At 51.2% G+C, this 25861-nt stretch overlaps 1 protein-coding gene across 6 annotated transcripts in view; it reads left to right on the forward strand.

Moving 5' to 3' along the window:
* Window positions 1–24056, forward strand: part of SEMA5B (semaphorin 5B) — a 119443-nt gene extending 95387 nt beyond the window's left edge. For 2 of the 6 annotated variants that reach the window (XM_058731168.1, XM_058731169.1), the window contains exons 5-23: window positions 4974–5036; window positions 5360–5458; window positions 5975–6188; window positions 6872–7157; window positions 9488–9623; window positions 10809–11016; window positions 11114–11321; window positions 12778–12834; window positions 18124–18241; window positions 18383–18564; window positions 19578–19721; window positions 19922–20069; window positions 20188–20413; window positions 20610–20828; window positions 21308–21478; window positions 21582–21731; window positions 22053–22097; window positions 22537–22742; window positions 22966–24056. In XM_058731168.1, the coding sequence (XP_058587151.1) occupies window positions 4974–5036; window positions 5360–5458; window positions 5975–6188; window positions 6872–7157; window positions 9488–9623; window positions 10809–11016; window positions 11114–11321; window positions 12778–12834; window positions 18124–18241; window positions 18383–18564; window positions 19578–19721; window positions 19922–20069; window positions 20188–20413; window positions 20610–20828; window positions 21308–21478; window positions 21582–21731; window positions 22053–22097; window positions 22537–22742; window positions 22966–23124 (3039 nt within the window). In that variant the 3' untranslated portion in view covers window positions 23125–24056. Of the gene's footprint in view, window positions 1–3330; window positions 3712–4973; window positions 5037–5359; window positions 5459–5974; window positions 6189–6871; window positions 7158–9487; window positions 9624–10808; window positions 11017–11113; window positions 11322–12777; window positions 12835–18123; window positions 18242–18382; window positions 18565–19577; window positions 19722–19921; window positions 20070–20187; window positions 20414–20609; window positions 20829–21307; window positions 21479–21581; window positions 21732–22052; window positions 22098–22536; window positions 22743–22965 lie in introns of those variants that run through there. The other 4 variants (XM_058731173.1, XM_058731172.1, XM_058731170.1 and 1 more) reach the window with 4 other exon arrangements.
* Window positions 24057–25861: the final 1805 nt, after the last annotated feature.

Consider the following 25861-nt stretch of genomic DNA (forward strand, 5'->3'; position numbering starts at 1 on the left):
CCCCTCCCCCGTTCATGCTCTGTCTCTCTCTGTCCCAAAAATAAATAAAAAACGTTGAAAAAAAATTTTAAATAAATAAATAAATACAAACAAATAGCCCCAAATCACTAGACATTTGAAAAAAAGCCTATAAAGTGAAAGAGAAAGATCAAAACAAACAAGCAGAAGGAATGAAGAAAGGTGCAGGGACAATTAGAGAAATATAAGAAAACATCTTAAAAAGTAATTAGAAAAAACTCATTGAATCTTCTGATATATAAAAATATATTTTTTAATATACTAAAAATGTGATTGGGGAAATAAAAATCGAATTGAAGAATATAAGATGAAGTTGAATAAAAATCTCCCTGGAATTAGAACAAGAAAAAAAATAAGAAATCACGAACAGGAGAGAAATAACAGAATATTAGAGGATCAATGCACAACGGCCATCACTTGGTTGGATTCATAAGAGTTACAAAAAAGAGAACAGAGGAAAAGTTGAGGAAGAAATTAAGGATGAAATAACATAAGAAAATCTGCCAGCATGGAGGATGAGGCTTCACACTGAAAGGGCCGAGTGAGTTCCCAAAAAGGTCATGCACTAAGACACCTCAGTTGGAAATTCAGGATATTGTAATGAAAGAGAAGATCCAAAAAGTTTCTAGAGCCTAAAGAAAAAGAAAAAACTAGAAAAGTTGGGGAATAAGAATTACATCAGATTTCTCAATCACAACACTGGAATCTAGAAAACAGTGGGAGAATGAATGCCTTTAAAATTCTGAGTGAAAATTATTTTTAACCTAGAATTCTGTATCAAAGCTATCAATCAAGTATGGAGATAAAATGAATCAGACATGCAAAATTTTTTATCTTTTTAAAAAAAATTGTTAATGTTTATTTTGAGAGAGAGAGCGTGCACACTCCCATGCATGTGGGGGAGGGGCAGAGAGAGAGAGGGAGAGAGGGAATCCCAAGCAGACTCTGCACTGACAGTGCAGAGCCTATCGTGGGGCTCAATCTCATGAACCATGAGATCATGACCTGAGCCAATATCAAGAGTTTGATGTTTAACCCACTGAGCTACCCATGTGCCCCAATGAATTTTTAAAAATTGATCTATCATGTTCCTTTTCTCAGGAAGATAGTGGAGATGTGTTTTACCAAAATAAGCAAGTAAATCAAAAAATTGGGAAACATAGGATTCAGTGAAAAGGAGAGGAGAGAAGGTAAGTCCCAGGATAACAGCCAAGCAGGGAAGCCCCAGGAGCAACCAGTCCACAATGGGGCAGGAGGCTGGAGCCTAGGGGCAGAAGAAAGAGGATGGGACTGAATAGATGATCAGAACCATTTGTGTTTACATTTAATAAATGATATCGAGAGGGATTTGTAGCAGCTGTTGGACATTGACCAATAACTTGGTCATTATTCCTGGTATTCCAGTAACAGCACACATTAACATTTCAGGATCATATGAGGAGGGAATTTGAGTCCCGGTTTTTTCGGAAAACCTTCTGTGGATACCTTCTGGTAAGATCAAGAGAGTATCAGCATCCAAACTTGCAGAATGGGAAGAATAGCTTGGAAGAAAACTCTGGAGACCAGAGTGGAATATTCTTTAAGAACTGTGGTATCACTGGGGCGCCTGGGTGGCGCAGTCGGTTAAGCGTCCGACTTCAGCCAGGTCACGATCTCGCAGTCCGTGAGTTCGAGCCCCGCGTCAGGCTCTGGGCTGATGGCTCGGAGCCTGGAGCCTGTTTCCGATTCTGTGTCTCCCTCTCTCTCTGCCCCTCCCCCGTTCATGCTCTGTCTCTCTCTGTCCCAAAAATAAATAAAAAACGTTGAAAAAAAAAAAATTTAAAAAAAAAAAAAGAAAAAAAAAAAAAAGAACTGTGGTATCACTGAAATCCTGGGTGGTTCAAAAAATGATACTCTAAAACAAGCAAACAAACAAAACAAATGAGCACTGACAACCATAGAGAAAAGTGATTCAGAAGAGGTGAACTCTGAATTCAAAGAAGGTTTTGGAATAATTAATTTTGCTTACATTTTTCTTTGTTGTACTCATAAGATTGATAGGTGATAAAAATTGTAGGTCTCAGTAAGAGCATTTTGAATAAGTTTACATTAAAAATTTAAGCAATAAAGGATTTGATTGGCAGCATATTTTCTTTCTTGGTGTTTCATATTACAGTCAATGGTGTCTTACATTCAGTGAAATCCAGGGTACTGACTGGTAGTAGTGAACAATTTTTATATATTCATAATAATGTAAATACTGATGATTTTAATTTAAAATTAAATAATTATATTAATATATTAAATTAGTTTAATATTACATAATTATAGTGGGAGGATGAGGAGAAGGGAAATGTATGTGTGCTTTAATGTGGGGGGAGAATGGGATGGGTGAGTGGGAAAAATCTTCACCCCCATTAACAGGAAGTAAGAAGAAAAAGTCTGAGTTTGATACATATTTTCAAGAAATTGGATTAAAAGACACACACAGAGAAACAGCTAAAAGCATTGAAAGAAGTTGTCCTTAGGAAATGGGATTGGGGCGGAGGAGGAGTGAGTTGTTGGGGTTTTTTTTAAATAATTTTTTCATATCCTCTAACTTTTTCAACTCTGTGCATCATTACTCTTTTTTTTATCATTACTTTGATATAAATAATTTTTTAAATAAAATAAAAATTTTAAAAATGACTCAAACAAGCCTGTTCTGTGCTGTTATCATTATAAATATACATATTCTTTACAGGCCATATGTTCTAACTTTGGGTTTGAGAAATCTATTCACTGTGAGAAGCTGCAGGATGTAACGGAGAGAGCTCGGCTCTGGTGTCAGCTATCCGGGTTTGCATCTTGGGTCTGCTGCTTACTAGCTTTGTGACCTTGGGCAAGTTGCTCAACTTCTCTGAACTTTATTTTCCTCACCTGTAAAATGAGCAGAAGTCTAAATGTTTTAGTGGCTGCAGTGAAGATCCAAGAGAGGTGTGTCAGTCCCTGGCACAGAGCCTGTCCGGGTGTCTGCTTTTCATTTGTACATTTGTACATTTGTACAACTGCCCCACCCACCCACCCAATGGAAATCTCACCCCCTTATGAGCAAGGCCCCTTTGCCCACCACCAGCACCCCCCCACACCCCAACAGCTATCCACTGTCCAGAGTCTTAAGCCTGGACATCTACAGTGTCTATGGGTCACTGCTCTTTTCTGACCCCAAAGGCCCTGAAGTTGCTTGTTTATGTCCCTCTTCTCACATCAGGCTCAGCCAGGGAACTGATGGGGTCCGGAGGGTGACAATGGCTCCATTGTTCCTGTCCAGATAAACCTCATGGCTCTATGGCCAGATGCCAGGGTCATGGGCCCTCCTTCAAGGTCTGGGAGCAGAGGCCTGCCTGAGCTCCGGGCCCGGCATGGCAGGGTGAGCCCAGCCTGCTCAAAGGTCTGATGGCGGCATGACCAACTTGCCCCCCGGCTCATAAATCCAGGGTCTGCAGGAACCAGCCCTCCCTCTGCCCCACAAAGCAGCCATCTCAGAGCTGTGGGTGGATTGCAGCCTGCTGCTCCCTCTTCAGGCAACCCCCCTCCACACCCCAACCCTGGAGCTCTGCAGGCAGGGACTTCACGGCTAGAAGAAGCTCTGTGAGAAATGAAAAGCAGATGGGGTTTTTTCCCCCCTGTTTGGATGGAAGACCTGCTTGCTCAAGGCTCCCTCTCCTAGGACAGGTAGGCAGTTCATGTTTATACATGTGACCCAGAAATACATAATGAGCCACACACGAGGGCTGTTGACATTGCCTGGACCTGGAGGGTAGCAATCTTCCCTCCAGATGCTCTTCAGAGGCTGGGAGGGATGTCTCAGAGTGGAGACAGAATAGGTGAAGGGGCAGAGGCGTTCCCAGGTGGGGAATAGCCCTCTCCTAATGCCATGGACACTTGGAAACCTGAGGCCCTGAGTGAAAACTGTGTCCCCTAGCACCCCATGGTGCACCCCATAATAGAGCATGAGTGATGCTACAAGGGAAACAATAAGGGAAGCAGACAGCACAGAATCTGGAAGAGAGGTAGCAATTAAGAAATAGGAATCCCAGGGTCGCCTGGGTGGCTCGGTTGGTTAAGCGTCTGACTTCGGCTCAGGTCATGATCTCATGCTTTGTGAGTTCAAGCCCCGCATTGGGCTCTGCACTGACAGTGCAGAGTCTTGGGATTCTCTCTCTCCCTCTCTCTTTCCCCCTCCCCCACTTGCATGTGCTTGCTCTCTCTCTCTCTCTCAAAATAAATCAATAAATTTTTTAAAAAAGAAAAAAATAAATAGGGAGCCCAAGGTCCTGATACAGCAGGATAAAGAGAAAAAACACACAGAGCCTTTGAATCAAGAATGAGGGTTCCAATTCCTGCTCTAGCACATGGCAGCAGCAAGTCACACAGAATCTGAGTTTCTTCATCTGTTAAGGAAAAAAAAAAAAAGAAAACACTTTGCAGGATAATAGTGGGAAAATTAAATAGATCTATCTATGAGGTTTGCAAAATCTAGCCTTTCTTCCCACTCATTTGAGAGACATCTGACACATAGGGAGCACATTTTCCATCTCGGGCTCTGGGTCTGGGGTGGTTCTGAAGGTCGTCCTTGGCCACTTCCAGCTCCCTGGCTGACCTGGGGAAGGAAGGACAGAGAGTCCTGGGACAGAGCTGCATGGGGGTAATTCAGCATGAGGAAGTTGTTACTCTAGGCCTCCCTGACCCAGGAAGTTGTTACTCTAGGCCTCCCCAGGCAGTTGGGGAGGGACTGAGGGCACATCCTCCTTAAAGGTCTCTGAGTAAGGAGATCTGGCAGCCCTCTGGGTCCGAGTAGACGTGGTGAGGGGAACACTTACCCTGCAGGCTGTCATTGACCCTTTCCCAGCTTCCGGTCCACTCCCGACCCTGACTGCTGCCTGCCCCGGCCGTGAGTGCCACGGCCATATGATGTCTGTGTGCTCCTCCCGCAGGCCACAGAGTGGGCCTCCAATGAGGACACGCGTCGCTCCTGCCAAAGCAAAGGGAAGACTGAGGTATGTGGCCCTGGTGGGTGCAGGCGTCTGGCTTAGAGCTGTCAGGTGTGTGGTTGTGGGGATGGAGGGTCACCATGTGGGCATGAGGCTGCCTGTGTGAGAAGCCCAGCCTGATCCGATTGGGCAGCGATGCAGCCACCTGGCCTGGGAGGGAGATGTGAGGGCAGGGGATGTCCACAGATGCAACCTGAACTTCAGAGCAGGGCACATCTGGGGCAGAGGGGAGTGCTTTCAAATGTCTGTGGGGCAGTGGTGTGAGGGAAAGACACCCAGCCCCACACCCGGTGTTCTTGTTCCTTTATTACTTCCCCTTCTTGCTTCAGGAGGAATGTCAGAACTACGTGCGAGTCCTGATTGTCACTGGCCGGAAAGTGTTCATGTGTGGGACCAATGCCTTTTCCCCAGTGTGCTCCAGCAGACAGGTGGGGCCCCCTCAGGGCAAGACAAACTGAAGGGGTCACAAGAGGTTGTCTTTCCCAGGCACTACACAGCCTTGGGGTGGGTGGCCAAATTTAGGCACACACACACACACAAGAATGTCCAATTAAATTTAATTTCAGATAAACATCAAATTATATTTAGTGTAAGTATGTCCCATGGGAGATTTGGGATACACTTATACTAAACAATTATTCATTAGTCATCAAAAATTCAACTGGGCCTGCTATATTTTATCAGTCAGCCTCACCTTGGAGGGTTCTGACTGGGATGCAGGGAACAGAGGCAGATGGAGCTCCTGTGACTCAGTCTCCCCCCTCCATGATGGCTGCTCCCTCAGGGGGGCTATGTGTGGGGGAGGGAGTGAGGAAGAGGTTGGAGACAGAGAAAGGCCCCAAGAGACCAGGAACCCAGGAGGAAGCAAACTCTGGGGTTGCAGGGGAGAACAGGGAGCCCCTGGGTGTCAGGGAAAAGTGCCCCTATCTGCCCGTCGTCCCCAGGTGGGGAACCTCAGCCGGACCATAGAGAAGATCAATGGTGTGGCCCGCTGCCCCTACGACCCGCGCCACAACTCCACAGCTGTCATCTCCTCTCAGGGGGAGCTCTACGCGGCTACCGTCATCGACTTCTCAGGTCGGGACCCCGCCATCTACCGAAGCCTGGGCAGCGGGCCACCTCTTCGCACCGCCCAGTATAACTCCAAGTGGCTCAATGGTAAGGGGGCACAGCCCCAGGGGTGGGGGTTCTCCTGCCAGCCAGCCCACCTGACCCCTATCAATCCTCCTTCCTTCCCAGCCTCTGAAAGGGCTCACACTTGCTTCATCAAAAGGCCCAGAGGCAGGGAGATATTTGCCCAAGGACCATAGCACATCAGAGATGGACTCCGGATGAAACCACAGATGTCCTGAGTACCCAGAACAGATGAAGGGGAGGCTGTGAGGGCAGAGGAGGAGTTAGGAACTAATTAGGAGAAAGGGTTATGGGAAAGAATAGATTGGGAGAGGGTGGTATGAGTTTCAACCCCCTGGCGTTGAATTCCAGCTTCTCCCCTGACTGGCTATGTGGCCTTGAGCAAGTACTTGACCTCCCTCTGCCACAATGTTCTCATCCATAACATGGGGATAATCATAGCACTTACCTCATAGGTTGCTAAGAGGATCCTATAAAGTACTTATAATATTGTCTGGTATGCAGTGAGTGCTTGGAAGCATGTGTTAACTATCATTATACCTGCACTTTGCATTAGAGGTAGGAACAGGGTTAGTTAGAGCGCCCAGGTGCCCAAGCTGGCCAGGGTGTCAGGATGCCCATCCGGGGAAACGGAACTAGTAGGTACTCCAGACTCTCTCCCCTTCCTCCCTGCTGGCCCGACCCACTCCTCCTCTTCTGCCCCCCAGAGCCAAACTTTGTGGCAGCCTACGACATCGGGCTGTTCGCCTACTTCTTCCTGCGGGAGAACGCGGTGGAGCATGACTGCGGACGCACGGTGTATTCTCGTGTGGCCCGAGTATGCAAGAATGACGTGGGCGGCCGCTTCCTGCTGGAGGACACGTGGACCACGTTCATGAAGGCCCGGCTCAACTGCTCCCGCCCGGGCGAGGTCCCCTTCTACTACAACGAGCTGCAGAGTGCCTTCCACCTGCCTGAGCAGGACCTCATCTACGGGGTCTTCACCACCAACGTGTGAGTCCCTTGCCCTCTGCCGTTCCTTCCGGTCCTCGCAGCCTGGTGGCAGTGGGCAGGTCCCTCTTTGAGCCCTTGTTTCTCCTTCTGTAAGATGAGGAGTGCGTGCCTTCCGCCCTGGGTAGTCTGAGTGTAACAGCACTCCATCCGGTCTTAAGGGTTAACTTGCTCCCAGATAACGCACTCCTTACTCGCTTGTGACTTGCTGCCTCTGGAGTGGTAAGCACTTATTCTAGATTGCCTTGAAGGGCAGGCCTAGACCAGATCTGAAGAAAGTAAATGGAGCTGGATTATGGCTCTGTGGAGGAAGAAATTGCTGGTGGTGAAAGGGAAATAGCCCTCCTAGGGGATGGAAGCCCCGGAGGGTCCGGGAGCAGCCCTTTACCAGCAAGCTCAGAGGGAAGTCTTTCTGGTCTCTTCCACCTCAGGACTCCGTGAACCTGCTAAACCTAACCAGCAGAGTCTCCTGGCAGTCCTGATGGCACTGGGAAACACAGGCTGGGAATTAGAACCCCTTTTGTTTCCTGGGTATAAGGAGATCATGAGACCCTGCCCCCACCGCCTCCTTCTGTGTAAAGGCTGACCCAATCAGGTGATTTTCTTATACAGAATGTTGAATGGGCAGCACAGACCAAGGAACACATCTGTAGTGCAGGATGCTGCTGGGGCTTCTTTGTGAGGACCTCTGAAACGTATGCGCCCTAGACTGGTGTTTGCTTACCCTTGGCCCCAGGTAGCAGGGATTGGATGAGGGCCAGGCTAGCTATAGGAAGGACGGTCTGAGGGGATGCACAGGGATGGGAGGAAAGCTGGGAAACAGGAACAGAGAGGCTATCCAAGGCAAGGGACAGACATGCAGCATAGCCCATACAGCCATGAGCTGATAGCCAGGACTTAGTGACCAGCCTGGCAGTCCGCACCAGAAAGTAGGCAGCCATGAGCAAAGGGCAGGAGCTTCTGGAGAGGCATCGGGGGGAAATGATGACATTGGTATGGATTGTAAGGAGCTTATGTATTGTGTGCCTTTTCCATGCCAGGTGTGTGTCATGGTGGGGGGTGAGGGGGAAGCAGGGATGCCATTAAAAAAAAGACCTGGTTCTGCCCTTAAGAAGCTTACATTCTAGAAATAGTGGTTATTAAACACCCAGTTTTAACTGTGATAAATGCTACAAAGGGCAAAGGCAGTGTGCTAAGAGCCTCTACCAGTGTGGAGGGGTGGTGATCAGGGAAGCCTTCCTGTAGGAAGTGACATCTACAGGATGAATGGGAGTTAACTAGGAAAGAGTTTGGGGGTGGGAAGAAAGAAATGTTTGAGGAACTTAGTGGAGACCAGCATGACAGGAGCCTGGAGGGTGAGGAAGAGGAGAACAGGAGAGGAGGCTGAGGGGCTGGGACAAGAAGAATTATGTCCCAAAGACCTTACAGACTGCTTAAGTGTTTTGATCTTTATTCTAAGAGCAAGGGGAAATTACTGAAGGCTTAAAGCTGACCAGAGACTAGCTTGGATGTGCATTTTGAAATGTTTGCTGTGGCTGCTGTGTGGAGAATGGATTCCAGGAGACTGAACAGGCTACAGGGAGGCCAGCCAAGAGGACAACACAGCATCCAGCAGGAGATGAGGGTGGCTGACCCAAGATGGGGGCGGGAGGAGGGGGGGGGAAGTAGAAACAGACTAAATGCAGAGAACAGAACTGGAAACATTTGGGGGAGTGGTGTAGCCTCTGTGACCTGTTCACATCAGACTCATAGAAACACCTAATTCTGGGACTGAAAGGGTCTTAAGAGGTCATCCGGCTCAGAGTATTGTGGGATGCAGCATGAATCAGTGGTTTGATAACCAGCTTTAAAAATAAAATAAAATGAAGACAGCAGAATAGAATGGAATAGAAGTATCAGAGTACAATAATGTATTTAGTAAGGGCCAGTATTGTTTCATGAAGATTCTTCACAGATGTGTGTGCTCATGTGTGTGCTATTCTGAGTTGTAATATGAAATGTATCTCTTACAGTGGGCCGGAATGTTTGAAAAACACTAACTTTTTTGAGCCTCCCACTGGAGAAGGGAAAGGGATGAGGAAGTAGCACAGAATGACCCCCCCAGTGCTTCTCGTCAGGGGGCTTCCACCCCTCCCCCGAGTTTCCAGAGTGTGAGGGCCATATCTCCTCCTCCTGTGACACCCCATGGTGTGGGAAGCACCAGGCTCACCCAGGTCCTCAGCCAGCCTCGGAGCCGGGCCATGGCGTGACGTGACAGCTGGCGGGGGGGAGGTGGGGTTACAGGCATCGAGCCCCACAGGGAGGGCAGCATCCCGCCATCTCTTGCCTTTCAGAAACAGCATTGCCGCTTCTGCTGTCTGCGCCTTCAACCTCAGTGCCATCTCCCAGGCTTTTAATGGCCCATTTCGCTCCCAGGAGAACCCCAGGGCTGCCTGGCTCCCCATCGCTAACCCCATCCCCAACTTCCAGGTACAACTTTTCCTCCCCAGTTCCCTCTCCTCACAGACCACCTTTCCCTAGCCAAGCAGCCACCAGCTGGCTCTCAGCTGCTCAGCACGAACACCAAACCTGCCCCTGCGGGTCTGCACCCATCTGTGCCGTCTGCAATAGTTCCCTAAGAGAGTGGTAACATCTAAGACTGTGGACTCAGAAAGGGAGAGTGGGTAGGATGCAGAGCAAGGGAGCATGCTCTGAGCCATCTCTAAATGTGATGTCTCACCCCCAGGGAGACTCAATGTAGGGGACCAGGAAAGCACTCGCAAGCTGTCTGGCCAGAATTTGGGGATTTTAGCTGGAGTTTGCTTATAGTCTCCCCAGCCTGGGTACTCATTCCTGGAGGGTCTGAGTGCCAGGAGTGGTCAGCGCCAAGCCATTGGGTAATGAAAGCATACCTAGTGCTGTGGTGGAGAAGAGGAAAGAGCCATGAGGCAAAGGAACCTACAGGTGGTTGACTTTCACATCCATCCAACTTCCTGCCCACGGGGCAGTATGGAGCAGGGGAAGACCTCACCATTTGCAGTGGGATTATCCTGATCCAGATCTAGCCCTCCCTCTGGGTGATCTTGACCTTGGCCAAGTCACCCAACCTCCTTGAGCCTCTTTACCCTTCTCTGGTACATAGGGATAATGCTCTCAACCTCAAAGATAAATGCAAGGGTTAATATGTACCTGACACAGTGCCTGGACTGTAGAAGTGCTCAATAAATGGTAGTTGCCTTCCAGCTTGGGTTTAGAAGGCATAAGAGCTTGGAGCTGGTAGGAACCCACGAAAGGAAAGGCAGGTTGTGGCCCAGCATGGGGGAGGAGCCCCTACAGCAACAGCATAAAATCACAGGACACTGTTTTTGGCACTCAAATGATTCATTTTTAGATAATCCCAGCTCCTATTTCATCTCCCCGTCCTCTTCACCATCCCCAGAACGTCCCTCCTCCCCATCTTCCCTGCCTCATGTTCCCTTAGTTCTCAAAAAAGAGGTATTGCTCCCTGGAAGGGGTTGCAGCCGCCCCCTCCCCGCCGCAGCGATGTTGGGGGTGGGAAGCCGGGATTGGAGAATCAGAACCTGCCACCTGGGTTACGATGAGGAAGGAGAGGGATAGGGGACTGCGGCAGCCGGTTGGCTGGGCACGTGTGACCCCACCCCCTCCCCGCTGCAGTGCGGCACCCTGCCAGAGGTGGGCCCCAACGAGAACCTGACAGAGCGAAGCCTGCAGGACGCACAGCGCCTTTTCCTGATGAGCGAAGCTGTGCAGCCGGTAACGCCCGAGCCCTGTGTCACCCAGGACAGCGTGCGCTTCTCACACCTCGTAGTAGACCTTGTGCAGGCCAAGGACACGCTCTACCACGTGCTCTACATCGGCACGGGTGAGCCTCCCCGTCCAGCCCGGCTCCCGGTGGGGAAGAGGTTGAGGGGCGGGGGCTGGGCTGGTCCTTCAAGGCCACCTGCGTCTGGCCCCTGCAGAGTCGGGCACCATCCTCAAGGCACTGTCCACGACGAGCCGCAGCCTCCGCGGCTGCTACCTGGAGGAGCTGCACGTCCTGCCCCCCGGGCGCCGCGAGCCCCTGCGCAGCCTCCGCATCCTGCACAGCGCCCGCGCGCTCTTCGTGGGGCTGAGCGACGGCGTGCTGCGGGTCCCGCTGGAGAGGTGCGCCGCCTACCGCAGCCAGGGGTAAGCGGGGGCCGCGGGACGGCGGGTGGGCGGGCTCCGGGCCTCCCGAGGCTTACGCCCGCCAATCGCACCTCGGAGGTGGCGCCTAAGAGGCAGAGCTTTGGAGCCACCCAGGGTGGCATCCTGACCCAGTCTCGTTATTTGCCTTTGGACAAGTCACTTAACCTCTCTGAACCTTGGTTTCCTTCTCATAAAATATCTGCAGGGATTTTGTAAAGGTTAATTGAGATAGTCTGCCTAAACCACTTATCACTGCCTGGGGGAGAAGTGTGTGCTTAGCAAAGGGTGGTGGCTGCTGTTATCCCTGTTGTCAACCCCAAAGTTAAGGCCTCCCAGCCAGCTCTAGCTTAGCTGATTTATTCTCAGCCCCTTTAATTCAGAGAAAGGTCTTTATCTTTGAAACCACAGTACTTACTACCTAGATGTGGAGGGGGAGATGAGAGATGATACTTTTGAGTCAGCACCAGGTCTTTGCTTTTCTTCCTTCCTGACTTAGAGGAGGCAGAGAGGACTGGCTTGGGTGGGGTGGAGGTGAGGAACCATGTGGAGTTGTTTGTTGTGTTTGCTTCCCAACTGCTTCTGAGACCTTAAGCTTCAAGTGGATTCACAAATTTGGCAATAACAGCACTGGCATTTAGGGGGGAAAACAAAAAGCCTATTCCAAAGCCAAATAGAAATGCATCTCGGATGCCTACCATGTGAAGCTCCCCTGAGCTGTGCCCCCTCATTTTTGAGATAATCAAAGGCTGCCTTGGCTGGCATAGCCACAGCCACATGGGCTCCTGTGGCCTTTGCAACACAGAAACCTCCTGGCTGTGCCCATCTGTCCTGAGAATTTAGAGACAAATGGTATCCCTGCTGCCAAGGGTCGTTCTCCAGCCCCTGTGGGGTGTGCTGGGAGCTGGGCAGAGGTCTGGAGGGCAGGGGAGGACACTGGATGGCCATGGTGTGGCAGCCAGAGAGGAAGGGAGGGCAGTGCACAGACACTCAGGCTCCCCTCAGTCTGAACACATGGCTCCGTCAGCAAAACACCAAACATTTACTAAGCCCTCCCACGCTCAGAGCACTTTGCAAAGCTGTCCGTGTGAGAGGGGAGAGGCAGGAACGCGGCCTAGAACCCTCTCGTTTCCCTCAGAGCTGTAGATGTCTGGCTGGGGAGAGAACCTCACCCTGTGTTGGACGTGTGAGGCATACTAGGTGGGGCTTATGTGGCAGAATGGGACACACCTAGGATTCTCCCTCAGCTCCGTCATCTACTGGCTGTGTCATCTTGAGCAAGTTACTTTACCTGTTGAGCTTTCCTCTCAGGGGAAAATGGGGAAACTGTGATGGAGTAAACAATAGTTGGTTTTGGCAGAGATGTTGTAAGGATTGGGAATTACATCCATGAAGTGCCTAGCCCAGCAAGTCGTAGCTAGTGTCCTTATTCCTTTCCCATCTCCACAAATGCATTTAGGGGCCCTGCAGCCTCCTGGGATCTCTGGAGTCTCAGCATCTCTGACATTGAGTACAGGTAATACTGCGTGGCATGAATGATAGGCTGTCTACTGGCGGTGTTTCTCCCATATCTTGTATTCTTCTTTAACTCATGTGTTGTTATTAAACTTTTCACATATGCCTTGTTCTTTAAATGATTGTTGTTGGTTTTTTTAAATTTATTTTTGAGAGAGAGGCAGAGTGTTACTGGGGGAGGGGCAGAGAGAGAGGGAGACACAGAATCCGACACAGGCTCCAGACTCTGAGCTGTCAGCACAGATTCCAATTTGGGGCTTGAACCCCACGAGCCATGAGATCATGACCTGAGCCGAGGTCGGACGCTTAACCGACTGAGCCACCCAGGTGCCCCTCACATGTGCCTTGTTCTTTGAGAGGTTGTAAATCCTTGAAGGCAAACTCACTGTCCCAGTACTTTTTCTACTTCACCAGGGGACCGTGCCCAGCCCCAGGCACAAAATGGCCTTCCACACATGACTGATCCATCAGCAGATTGATTATTTGGCCTGAGACAGGAGGTTGGTGCAGGAGAGGAGTGAGGAATAGTACTGAGGCCAGCTGAGAATGCCAAGGGAGGATTTGATCCCAATCTGTGGCTATAGGCACTGAAGTGGGGGAAGTGGAGTGACAGGCAGTGTGAATAGGTGTTTGACAGCCATCAAGGAGACAGTGGCGTGCAGCACTGTAGAGGGTCAGATGGTCGGCCAGCATGAGGTAGTGCGGCTCCAGGCTGGATATCAAGTAATGGGGTCTGCAGTGGAACCAGAGTAAGGAAGACGCTGGGACATTTCACCACTCACATGGTGCTGCAGAGAGGGGACAGGGAGGGTGCAGAGCATGGCCAGGTGGAACAGCAAGGGAGAAAGAAGTCAGTTTGGAATCTGATACTTTCACCCTGCTTGAACTCCTGAATTTGGGATCTGAACCTTTGATGTGTACAGTGAGATCCTGCCATAAAACTAGAGGTGGACCTGAAAATGTGAGGTCTCATTATTGCAAACTTAATAAAATGACCAGGGTGAGGCTGTGTAGCCACCAATCCATGCACTCCAGAGTCTGGAAGCCAACTATCACACTATATGAGAATCTGTGCTATTGTGGGGCAGATTGTCACACGGGTTTACTGTGTCCCGGGATAGACATTTCATGCCTTTTTCCTCATTCCTAACAGAACTGGCAGGAGGGTGAGGATGGATGCGCAGAGGCCTCTTCACGCTCCCTCCTGTGCCCGGAACCCAGGGGCTTGTCTCCAGCCCTCTCCTTTCACTCAGGCAAATCTCAGCCCCATAGGGCATGACCAGGATCCTGGCCTGGCCAGAGAGAGACCAGGGCTCACAAAAGGTGGAGCAGAGGGAATCAGCTGCTGACTGGCTCTAAAAAGCAGATGCTTTGTGCATGAACCACCCCTTCCTCCTTCCAGCATGCCCTTCATGAGGCACTGGAGGAGGCGTGGGGTTGCCTACACCAGCTCACTCAGGAACGTGGATCAGAGTATCTCCTTCCCACCTCCCTCCCAGGCAGGAAATCTGGGTTTTCCTCCACTGCCATCTTAAATAATGGCCACTTGCTCTCATGCTCCACCTTGGACAGCTCCCATTGTGAAACTATTGCTGCAGGGTTCTGGAATCCGCCTGCTTTCAACTTCCACCATCCATCTCTGTCCTGCCTCCCAGCCCATGGAATGAACCTGTTCCCTTTTGTAATGGCTGCTTAAGACACTGCAGTAAAAAAGACATGGTAATATATTATCAGTCTAATGGCTGCTTCTATGGAAGGAACTCTCAATTGCTACCCATTCTTACAGTCAGACACACTTTAATTCTCTCCTTGGAGCTTTAATTTTCTTAAGAACATTCCCTGCTCTGTAAGCTTTGGAGTGGTCTTTGGCCCAAAGCAGCAAATGTGGACAAGGAGAGAGCTCAAGCATTGGCTCCAAGGGAGTCGTGCAAGCTTCCTCAGGCAGCCAGAGCCAGGGGCAGGGGCAGGGGCAGGGGCAGGGGCAGGGGCAGGCCAGGGCAGGCGTATCTGTGGAGAACCTAGTCTCCTCTCTGGGAGAACTGAGAGCAGGCTGAGAGGTCGAGGGAGCCTAAGCGGGGCAGGGGTGGGAGTTAGGGGGTTGGGGCCAGCATCCAATCTGTGTTTTTCTTCCATCCTTATTCTTTTCTTATTCTGTCATGGATTGGAAAGACAAGACATTTCATCTCTTAGCTTAAGAACCCTGACCAATGTAGCCTTAGAAAAGCAATGATCAACCATGCTATACTTTAGAATCACCTGGGGAGTGTTTAAAAGATTCCAGTGCCTGGGCCTCCTCTGATCCAGAAGGCCCAGATATAGGTGGGTTTTTTATTTTGTTTGCTGAAGCTTTTAAAAAAGATCGCCAGGAGATTCTAATTTGCAATCAAAACTGGAAACAATTGTTCTAGAACTGGTTAGACCCTAGATTAAAGAAGTAGCATGAGGCAAATTGCAATCTTCCAGTATTTACTGCTTTTATCTTGTATAAACCGATTCAGATTTTCTGCTTTTATCCATATTCTCTACTGGCAGACATTTGTTTTTGATGAATAGAATCTTATTTATTATTATTATTAATCACTAGTCATGGCTTTTTTTCCATTTAATTTATGTAGCTTACAAAGTGCCACATCAGCTGCTTCTAGAGTTTGATACTGCCTTCTGAGGGCTGAGGGAAATACCCTCAGGAGTGGGTTTTATTGAGTTCTGATTGGTTGAATTTGCTAGCAGCAAATTTGGTTCAAATGTCAGCCAGAGGAGCAGAATCTCAAAACCACATGCTACTGGGACTACTTTGCATATGTACTGCATTTAGTCCCATGATGTCTAGTTTGATTCATTCTGCTGGTGAAACACCCCCAAATCAAACCTTTGGATCCCCGATGAAAATATGAACACACTTATATTATACAATTTACACAAATTGTTCTTGAGTGAATAAAATGGAAACAGATTCTTGAGTAACAGATGAATGTTTTGGATTTCTGGGTGGGCCAGAGTGTGCTTACTGGGGTCCATCAAGGCCCTCGCCCATTGAAGCCCCAGGCATCACCTCCCTTACATGAGACCAGGGGCTGCCTGAGCAAGGGGCATCATTGTCTTCTTCTGGCATCATTGGGGCCAGAATCATTGGGGCATCATTGTTGCTTCTCTGGCAACAAGGGGAAGCCCCAACCCTCTTCTTCTTCGTAAGGTCTCTCATATAAGCTCTTCTGTCCCTGGAACCTGACACAGTCTGTTGAACCACTGAAAATAAAGAACTCACCTGACAGGAGACTTTCCCTGAAGCTTCAAGTGAAAAGAGAGATTCTATCCTGAAAACACCAAAAAGAGCAACCCCTTGACTCTTTCATGTATTCCTTTAACCCTTGGCCCCTTTGGCCAATCAGAAATCACTCTGTAGTGTCACGTCATGGTGTGGACTCCCCCACCCTCCTTGCAGTCCAGAACCTCCTTTACCTGAAAGCTTTTCTGCTTCCTAGCTTCCAATTTCTGCCCCCAGTCCCAGTGCTCTCTCTAGACCCGCTCTTGCAGGCCCATTGCAGTGGAGCAGCCAGGCCTAGGAAAAAGGGTGGAAGCTGGGGAAAGGAGGCAGAAAGGATCCAGGGTATCCCCTGGGGTCGGCAGTAGGCTCTCTGGGTATTGTAGGGAACTTCCTTCAGGTGCCAGAGTCTGATGCTCTCTTTGCTTAGCAATGAACAGCAAATCCTGATTCTATAATTTCCACACTCGGGGTGCCTGGGTGGCTCAGTCTGTTAAGCGTCTGACTCTTGATCTTGGCTCAGGTCATGATTTCACGGTTTTGTGGGTTGAGCCCTGCATCGGGCTCTGTGCTGACAGCACAGAGCCTGCTTGGGATCTCTGTCTGCCTCTCTCTCTGCCCCTTCCCAACTTGTGCTCTCTCTGTTTCTCTCAAAATAAATAAATAACCTTAAAATGTTTTCCATACTCTTTTTTTACCTCCTTGAAGGCTTACTAGCAGATATTTGATTATTTTTACATATTCGTTTGTTGTTTGTTTGTTTTTAGTTATCTCTACGCCCAACACGGGGGCTCAAACTCATCACCCTGAGATCAAGTGTTGCTCTTCTGACTGAGCCAGTCAGGCACCCTGAGATTTAATTTGTTGTTGTTGTTGTTGTTAAAAAAAAAAACTGTAAAGGATACAAAGAGTAAGTCTGAAAGAGAAAGGGAAGAGAGGAGGCCTAGAATATGAGAAGTAAAGGCACTTGGTGCATTCATTGGTGTGTGATCAATTACCTTTTCTGGGTCATTGCAGATAGGCCAACGCTGAGGGACCAGGAAGGGGGACCTGGGATGTGTGACCCCTCTCCCAGCAGCCTGAGCTCATTCTCATGATGCTAACACACTGGACTCTGGTTCCTGCCCCTGAGCAGCACAAGCATGTGGATGCCCCAGGCGACCTTGAACTATGCCTAGGTGTTCCCTGACCCTGTGCCTGTGTTTTAAGGCATGGGCCTATGTGCACTCAGTGTGTGAAGTCAGACACAGCCTCCAGCTGAGAAGGAAGAGCGTGGTGGGAAAAGCGTGGTCAGAAAGTCTAGGTTCTAGCCCCAGCTCTGCCATGTGCAATTTGTGTGATCTCAGGGAAACTCCTCTTCCTTCTCTCTGTTTCTTCCTTTGTACAGCAAAAAGGTTGTACTGTGGCTCCCAGTAACTCTCAACTTGGCTTCCATTAGAATCACCTGGGAACTTTTAAAAACCTCCCTATCCCCAGAGATTTTTGTTGGGGTGGGGGTGGGGGGTTATCAATATCAATAATATTTTGAATCACATTAGTGATTCTAATGTGCAGCCAGGGTTGAGAACCACTGGGCCAGACCGTCTCTAAGATGCTTTCCATCATTAATGTTTTAGGACTCTATTATAGTGTCTGATAGACACTACTTTGGATTTCTGTTTACCACATCTTCTCCAGTGGACCTAGATGAAGAGAATGGGGCACCCAGGCTTGGGGAAGGCGAGGTTAAGTGTGTGGGGTCTGGAAGGCATGGGTTTTAATCCTTGTCCAGCTCTTTGGGTTTCCTGCATATATCGTGGGGATAATAACAGTACCTTCCTCATTGGGTTGCTGTATTAAATTAATTCATGCTTGTAAAGTGTTTTAAAGGATTCCCGGCACGCAGTAAGTGTTCAATGAGCTTAGTTATTGCTGTGAAGGGCGACTGGATGGATAAGGGCACCCAGAGGAGAGTACCTAGGTGTGTTAATGGGATACAGGTGAGACTGAGAGGCAGCTGGCTTGAGTCTCAGGACCTCTGTCTGGCAGGGCATGCCTGGGGGCACGGGACCCATACTGCGGCTGGGACGGGAAGCAGCAACGTTGCAGCACGCTTGAGGACAGCTCCAACATGAGCCTCTGGACGCAGAACATAACCACGTGTCCTGTGAGAACCCTTTCATGCTCCCCACCTGGGACCTCTCCCCCTAATTCAGGCTGTGACTGTCCATCAGAATCCCCATATCCCCTGGGACCTGGTGCCTTCCCTATCCCTGACTTGTGTGACCTGTTTGCTATGTATTTGCAGGTGCGGAATGTGACTCGGGATGGGGGCTTCGGCCAGTGGTCACCATGGCAACCATGTGAGCACTTAGATGGGGACAATTCGGGCTCTTGCCTTTGTCGGGCCCGAGCCTGTGACTCCCCCCGACCCCGCTGTGGGGGCCGAGACTGCCTGGGGCCAGCCATCCACATTGCCAACTGTTCCAGGTATATGAGGATACAGGACTTGGGTGGTGGCTGCCTGCCTTGGACTGGAGGAGGGTGGAATAGAGGAAATGGGGCATCTTCAGGCAGGTGTTCCCACAAAGAGACAGAAACCACTTCAGAGCTGTGCAGGAGACTGGAAAGGTAGCTAAAACATGAGCCTTGGGGGAGTTTCAACTCTAGTGGGAGAGAAGTCTCTGCCTCGTGGGGGCTCTTGATACAAAGAGGAAGGCTGTACAGGCACAGGAGTCACAGACGACAGCCTCAGTAAGCCTTGCTGTTGTTCCAAACACAAGGGACAACAGGGGATGTTAGTAAAGTAGGCAGACCGGGTGCCAATCCTGAAATGCCACTCTAGGTGCAACCTTGGACTCTCTTAAAATAACTCAAGTCTATATATGTTTATTGATTTGACAGTCAAAACAACCTCATGGGGGTAGGAATACAATCATTATCCTTACTTTAATGATAAGAGTATTATTGCAAGGCACAGAAATTTTCAGTAACAGTTCCAGGCTTATACAGCCAGTAAGCGGTACAGCCAGAACTTGAAAACTGGAATCAAAGTAGACAACAGTGAATAGTGTCTGAGGTTGGAGCAAAGCACGTGTTGATGTAGAACAGGGGAGAGAGCATGGGTTTGAGTGCAAAGCTTGGACAACCAAGAAGGCTGAAACAAATGTTTCGCATTGTAAAGGCAACTGGGGCCTTCTCTAGAGAATGTGTCCTTTTGCTGTGTGAGTATCTCCATGCCTATGCCCTATCTCTATGCCCTTAGCCCCGAGCACCTCCTGATATATGGAAGAAGGTTCTCAACACATGTTTGGGGAATGAAGGAACAAATGATCACATAAATAAGTCTGCCTGAGACAGCCCGGTTAGGAGCTGATATTTTCTGTGTCACTGTCTGACAACTTCCAGACAACAACATAAAACCCACCCGCCCAGAGACAGACTAGATCTGGGTAGCCAGGACTCAGAGCGTCATCTGTCCCTGTCCCCTCTGACCCCACCAGGAATGGGGCGTGGACGCCGTGGTCCTCGTGGGCCCTGTGCAGCACGTCCTGTGGGATCGGATTCCAGGTCCGCCAGCGAAGTTGCAGCAACCCTGCTCCCCGCCACGGGGGCCGAATCTGCGTGGGCAAGAGCCGGGAGGAGCGGTGAGCGAGGGTGTGGCCAGAGGTTCCTCAGACAAGCTAGCCCTGAGGTCCCAGACCTCCCCGGCCTCCTAGAAAGTGGCCTGGATTCTCTGAGTGTTGCGGTGGATTCTTGACCTTCCCGGCTTGCACTCCCAGTGACCTCTTGTTAGGGAAGGGGCTGCCTGCTCTCCCCCGCCCCCAACACACACCCTTCCCCTCAGGTTCTGTAACGAAAACACGCCTTGCCCGGTGCCCATCTTCTGGGCGTCGTGGGGTTCCTGGAGCAAGTGCAGCAGCAACTGTGGGGGCGGCGTGCAATCGCGGCGGCGGTCCTGTGAGAACGGCAACTCCTGCCCAGGCTGCGGCGTGGTGAGGGCCTGAAGAGGGGGCGCGGGCAGGAGGGCCTGCACCAAGGGGAGAGCGGGAGGGGGCGCAGGGCCGGCCTGGGGCTGTAAGTCACGAGACAGCGCGTGCTCCCATCCCGAAGGAGTTCAAGACGTGCAACCCAGACGGCTGCCCGGAAGTGCGGCGCAACACCCCTTGGACACCTTGGCTGCCGGTGAACGTGACTCAGGGCGGGGCGCGGCAGGAACAACGCTTCCGCTTCACGTGCCGCGCGCCCCTGCCCGACCCCCACGGCCTGCAGTTTGGCCGGAGGAGGACGGAGACCAGAACCTGCCCCGCGGATGGCTCGGGCGCCTGCGACACCGATGGTACAGCGCCGCGCCGCCCCTTCCCTCCCAGGCTCAGAGTGCTGGCGCGGGGCTGGGGGAGGCCGGGGTCCGGTGGAGCTCAGGGCGGTGAATCGCGGGGTTTGGAAGGAGCCAGAAGGACTGTGTGTGGGGCGGGAGTGGGGGCCGCTGGGTGTCCTGTCGCTGAGGCCAGTCTCCCCACCCGTGCCCCACCCAGCCCTGGTGGAGGATCTCCTGCGCAGCGGGGCCACTTCCCCGCACTCTGTGAGCGGGGGCTGGGCCGCGTGGGGCCCGTGGTCGTCCTGCTCCCGGGACTGCGAGCTGGGCTTCCGTGTCCGCAAGAGAACGTGCACGAACCCGGAGCCCCGCAACGGAGGCCTGCCATGCGTGGGCGACGCTGCCGAGTACCAGGACTGCAACCCCCAGGCTTGTCCAGGTGACCTTCTGCTTAGGAATCCCCATCTAGGAGACCCCCCCTAGGCTACACCTCATGCCCAGAGGACCTCGTCTTCCTCGTTTTTTGTTTTCGTTTTTGTTTTGTTTTTGTTTTTGGCTGCTCTGTCCACTGGGCCCTAGAGCAAGTTTGTGCCCTGAACTTGGATACAGTGGCTTGTCCCACAGAGCAGGGCCTTTTCTCACCTTCCGTGTCACTCTCTTCTCTGTCCCTAGTAGGTTAGCTAGCTAAGGAGATTGATTTGAGGTGGAGTTGGTTTTTGATGTTTCCTTTGCAGCCTCATTTCCCCACTGCACCCCTGAGGGGATAGGGGCAATCCTTAACAGTGGGCTGTGGGGGTGGTGCAAATGATGGGATCAGGGTGGCCCAGGGCAGGGTGGCCTAGCGTGCCATAAGGTAGAAGACTGTCTTGGGCTGTGCCTGCACCTGCAGCCCCCATCACACACCCTGTCCACTTGCAGTGCGGGGTGCTTGGTCCTGCTGGACTTCATGGTCCCCATGCTCAGCGTCTTGTGGTGGAGGCCACTATCAACGAACACGTTCCTGCACCAGCCCTGCGCCCTCCCCGGGCGAGGACATCTGTCTTGGTCTGCACACAGAGGAGGCACTGTGTGCTACACAGGCTTGCCCAGGTATTGAGAACATCTGGCCAGGGCTGGGGAGCACCATGGATCCCTTGGATCCCCACCAGGGGGTCCCAGAGCGGTTAACTTCATCCCAGCCCACAACCCACAGAAGGCTGGTCACCGTGGTCTGAGTGGAGTGCATGCACTGAGGACGGAGTCCAAAGCCGCAGCCGGCACTGTGAGGAGCTGGTCCCAGGGCCCAGCACCTGTGCTGGAAACAGCAGCCAGAGCCGCCCCTGCCCCTACAGTGAGATTCCTGGTAGGTCCTCAAGCCAGCACCTTCACACCCACCCTTCCTACCCCGTGTCCCCAACTTCCTTCTCCTTCTGAAGAATCTTGGTGGGTCCAGGATGAAACACCAGAGTGGGAGGGGCACACACTTTGAGCTTTTGCCCCTTCTCACCTAGAGAATGGGCTGACCCCCCATTCTGAGAGAGTGGGGACAGGGTGGAATGAAGGCCCCTAGGCCCCGTCCCACAGCTCAGCACTGACGCATGGGTCTTCCTAAAGATATACCTAGACCAAGAGGGACCCTTCTTTCCTCCCTGCCCCAACACCCTCTCTGTTTGTCTTCCTGCAGTGATCCTGCCTGCCTCTAGCATGGAGGAGGCCACCAGCTGTGGAGGTAAAAGGAACCTGCCCCACCTCGTGACGCTTTCTCCCTCTCCTCCCCAAGGAGGAGACCAGCCCTACCCTGAAATCTGGAGTTTCTCAATTTCTTGCTCCAGAGAGACAAACCTTGTGGAGATCCTGGCTGCTTTAGACCATGCGTGGGGGTGGGGGCTGGGAGGTTCCATCCATGCCCCCCAACTAGCCGACGGTCACCAAGTCTGTATTCAAGAAGAGTCACCCAACTCCACACCCTGTGGTTGCCTCCTCTGACCTAAACCAGAGGTGTCCTGTAAGAGAGGCCCCTGGCGGCAGGCTGCCCTGCCTTCCTGTTTTCGTGGGCTCTGGCCTCAAAGCCCTTTCTTTAGAACTCAGAGTTTCCTGCTGGGAGGCAGTCAGGAGTCTTTTCTCTTCGCAGTGGCCCTTTCCTTACCACTTGCCTCTGCCTCTCCCAGGGTTCAGTCTTATCCACCTGGTAGCCACAGGTGTCTCCTGCTTCCTGGGCTCTGGGCTGCTGACCTTGGCGGTGTACCTGTCCTGCCAGCACTGCCAGCGCCAGTCCCAGGAATCCACACTCGTCCATCCTGCTACCCCCAACCACCTGCACTACAAGGGTGGGGGCACCCCCAAGAACGAGAAGTACACGCCCATGGAGTTCAAGGTGGGAGCCTACCTGTAGAAGCAGAGTGCAGGGTAAAGGGGGCAGTGGTTCTGGCCCTGAGCTGGGCATGACTGGGCTGGGCACTCGGGAGGGCACAGGGTATCGTGAGCTGTGTCAGCAGCCAGAATGTTTTTTCACTGACTAGTCCCTGATCTCCTTGCCCTGGCCTGTTTCCCCATCCCTCCCTCACCCCTTTCTTTCTGGTTCCTACCTTCTTCCACAGACCCTGAACAAGAATAACCTGATCCCTGATGACAGAGCCAATTTCTACCCACTGCAGCAGACCAATGTGTACACAACCACCTACTATCCCAGCCCGCTGAACAAACACAGCTTCCGGCCTGAGGCCTCACCTGGACAACGGTGCTTCCCCAACAGCTGATAACACTGTCCTGGGGACTTGGGCTCCTTGCCTTTTTAAGGCACAGAGCAGGTGGAAATGGGACAGTGGAGCCAGTTTGGTTTTCTCCTTCTGCACCAGGCCAAGAACTTGCTGCCTTGCCTGTGGGGGTCCCATCCGACTTCAAAGAGCTCTGGCTGGCGGTGACCATGGGGGAGAGGGCTGGCTTCAGGCTGGCACGTGGCTGCAGTTCCAGCACAGCCCAGGTCTCTCATGGCCTCCTTGCAATTCACTACCGTGCTGATATCCCCTGCCTTGTCTGGGCTGTGGACCTACTGGGTGTGCGAGGAACTGGAGAGTGGAGATGGCCGAACAGCAGGCTCTTAAGTTTGGGTTGGAAATGACGCTCATGTGGCCATCACAGGCCAAGGCTGTCCCTCTCTGGCTGGCCTCAGGAAGGGCGTAGGTACATCCTGATTATCTCTGAGAGGAACCAATCAAATGGCCCCAGAAGCTCTGGATTCTCCACCCAGGGCTGGGCCGCTGTGGTGCTGCCCCAGTGTGACCTGGGGACCAAGGCTGGCCCAGGTTGTCCACCTTTGCCTAGCAGTCTGTACTTTCCCCAGGGACATCCCTCTGGTCAGAGGCAGTGAGGGCTGGAGACTGAAGATTGAACTTTGCTAAGAAGCCCTTTAATCTGGGCTGGCACAGGCCTCAACTTTACCATCAGAATGCACAACACGTGGCCCAAGAGAAAGGGAAGCAGGAGTCCAGCCTCCATGCCACTATGGAGACTGTCTTCTAGCTGCTGCTTAGTAGAGATGTTGGCTGAGACCTGCTTGGGAGTCTCTGCTGGCCCTTCATCTGTTCAGGAACACACACACACACACACAAACACTCACAACATGCTACAGTAACAAAAAGGATGCTGGGCTGTGGCATTATTAAAGATGATATCCAGTCTCCAAATGTAATTCTGTCTTTGTGCATATGTGTGTGAGCTCCTCTTGGTGTGGGTTAGAGCAATCAGAGCAATGCACTGGACTAATAGATGGTCTTCTCGGGGTGGAGAAAATGACCCACATAGAGCCTGACTTTCATAGAGGGGATCTTTCCACTTGTGAGTATATGTACATACTTTTTGGAAAATAAATTAGGGACAAGCAAAACCCTAAGTAGGAACACAAGGTACACCAAAGGCAACACAGTAGGAGATTTTTCTGCCCATTTCCTTAGCAGCTCTTCTAGGCAACCACTCCAGGGTGGAAATGCATGAGCCCAGCAGGAGAGTAGTAATGAGGGCTGTTTTATGAGGTATTTATAAGGCTTAGTTTAATAAAGCTGAAAACGAGAAATGAATATGCCTCTGAAGTGGGAGAAGCCCAGTATAGTTTATGATGGATTAAGGAAAACCTTGAAGCCTCAGTCCACCAAGCCAGAGAGGGAGAGAGAGATGAGTTGATGGACATGTCAAATTCAGAGAGCAATTTCCCAACTTAATTGACTGGGTCAGTTGTCCTTGGGCTCCCAGGGAGTTCTACTTGTAGGCCAGGCTGTAAACCCTGTGATCCTAGTGGTGAGGAGGAGGAAAAGAGCCTTCCTGGGCCCTGGGTCTTGGAATCCCTTGTGCTTACTGGGACAAATGAAGTAGCAGTGTCCTCAGACCTGGGCGGAGCCCAGTCAGAGAGAGAGCTCAGGGGACATAGTAGTCCTTCTGCTTTGGAATTTTCTTATTGGGTTCCTGTTAACATCATGAGTCCAGAACCTGTGGGAGCCTGTGGGGTGTGGTAGATCTTGGGGTCTCTGATTCTCTTGGACCTGGTTCAGGCAGTGAAGATCAAGAGTGTTCAAGGGTCCAAGGTTCCTTCTTCACAAGGGCCACTCATATGTCCAAGTGGAGGGACTGGACAGGTCTGTAGGAAGTGGTAATGGAGAAACACCCAACTAACAGTCACCCTGTATTGACTGGAATGGCATCAGTGGGAACAAAAAGCTGCAGATGCTGTGGCAAAGCACCACACACACACACACACACACTGAATTCTCTTTTTTTTTTTTTTAAAAATTGTTTTTTAACGTTTATTTATTTTTCAGACAGAGAGAGACACAGCATGAACGGGGGAGGGGCAGAGAGAGAGGGAAACACAGAATCGGAAGCAGGCTCCAGGCTCTGAGCCATCAGCCCAGAGCCCGACGCGGGGCTCGAACCCACGGACCGCGAGATCGTGACCTGAGCCGAAGTCGGACGCTTAACCGACTGAGCCACCCAGGCGCCCCTGAATTCTCTTTTTATACAAACTGTTGTGGCTCTGGAGGCATGACCATTCAGAATGCATTAAGGGACCCACACTGTATGCAAATTAGCTTGAATGATTGGCGAGGGCTGCTCCATAGCCAGCCCTGGTCCACAGATGAAGAAGCCAAGAATGTACTCCTGGGAGGCTGTGGTGCTCTCTGGCAGGTACTTGAGGCCACATGGATGGCTGCATGGTGTCAAGAAGTTGAAGTGTGAAAGACAAGGGGACTTCTTAGGTCCAGCTGGCTCAGCAAAAGAGGGAAGAAAATACAGGGTTGGGTGCTCTAGGCCTTCTTGGGCTTTCTTGACTTCAGATAACGTGTGTGTGTGTGTGTTATTAAAGTAATACATGTGCATCGCAGAAAATTTGGAGGATATAGGAAACCAAAACCATAATCACAGTTATGGTAAAAACCAAGGCAGAGACTTGGGGATTTAAATGGTGGCATGGAGACATTTCTTCTCCCCTTCTCTCAACATCAC

The sequence above is a fragment of the Neofelis nebulosa genome, chromosome 5 (genome assembly GCF_028018385.1).
Source record: "Neofelis nebulosa isolate mNeoNeb1 chromosome 5, mNeoNeb1.pri, whole genome shotgun sequence".
NCBI lineage: Eukaryota > Metazoa > Chordata > Mammalia > Carnivora > Felidae > Neofelis > Neofelis nebulosa.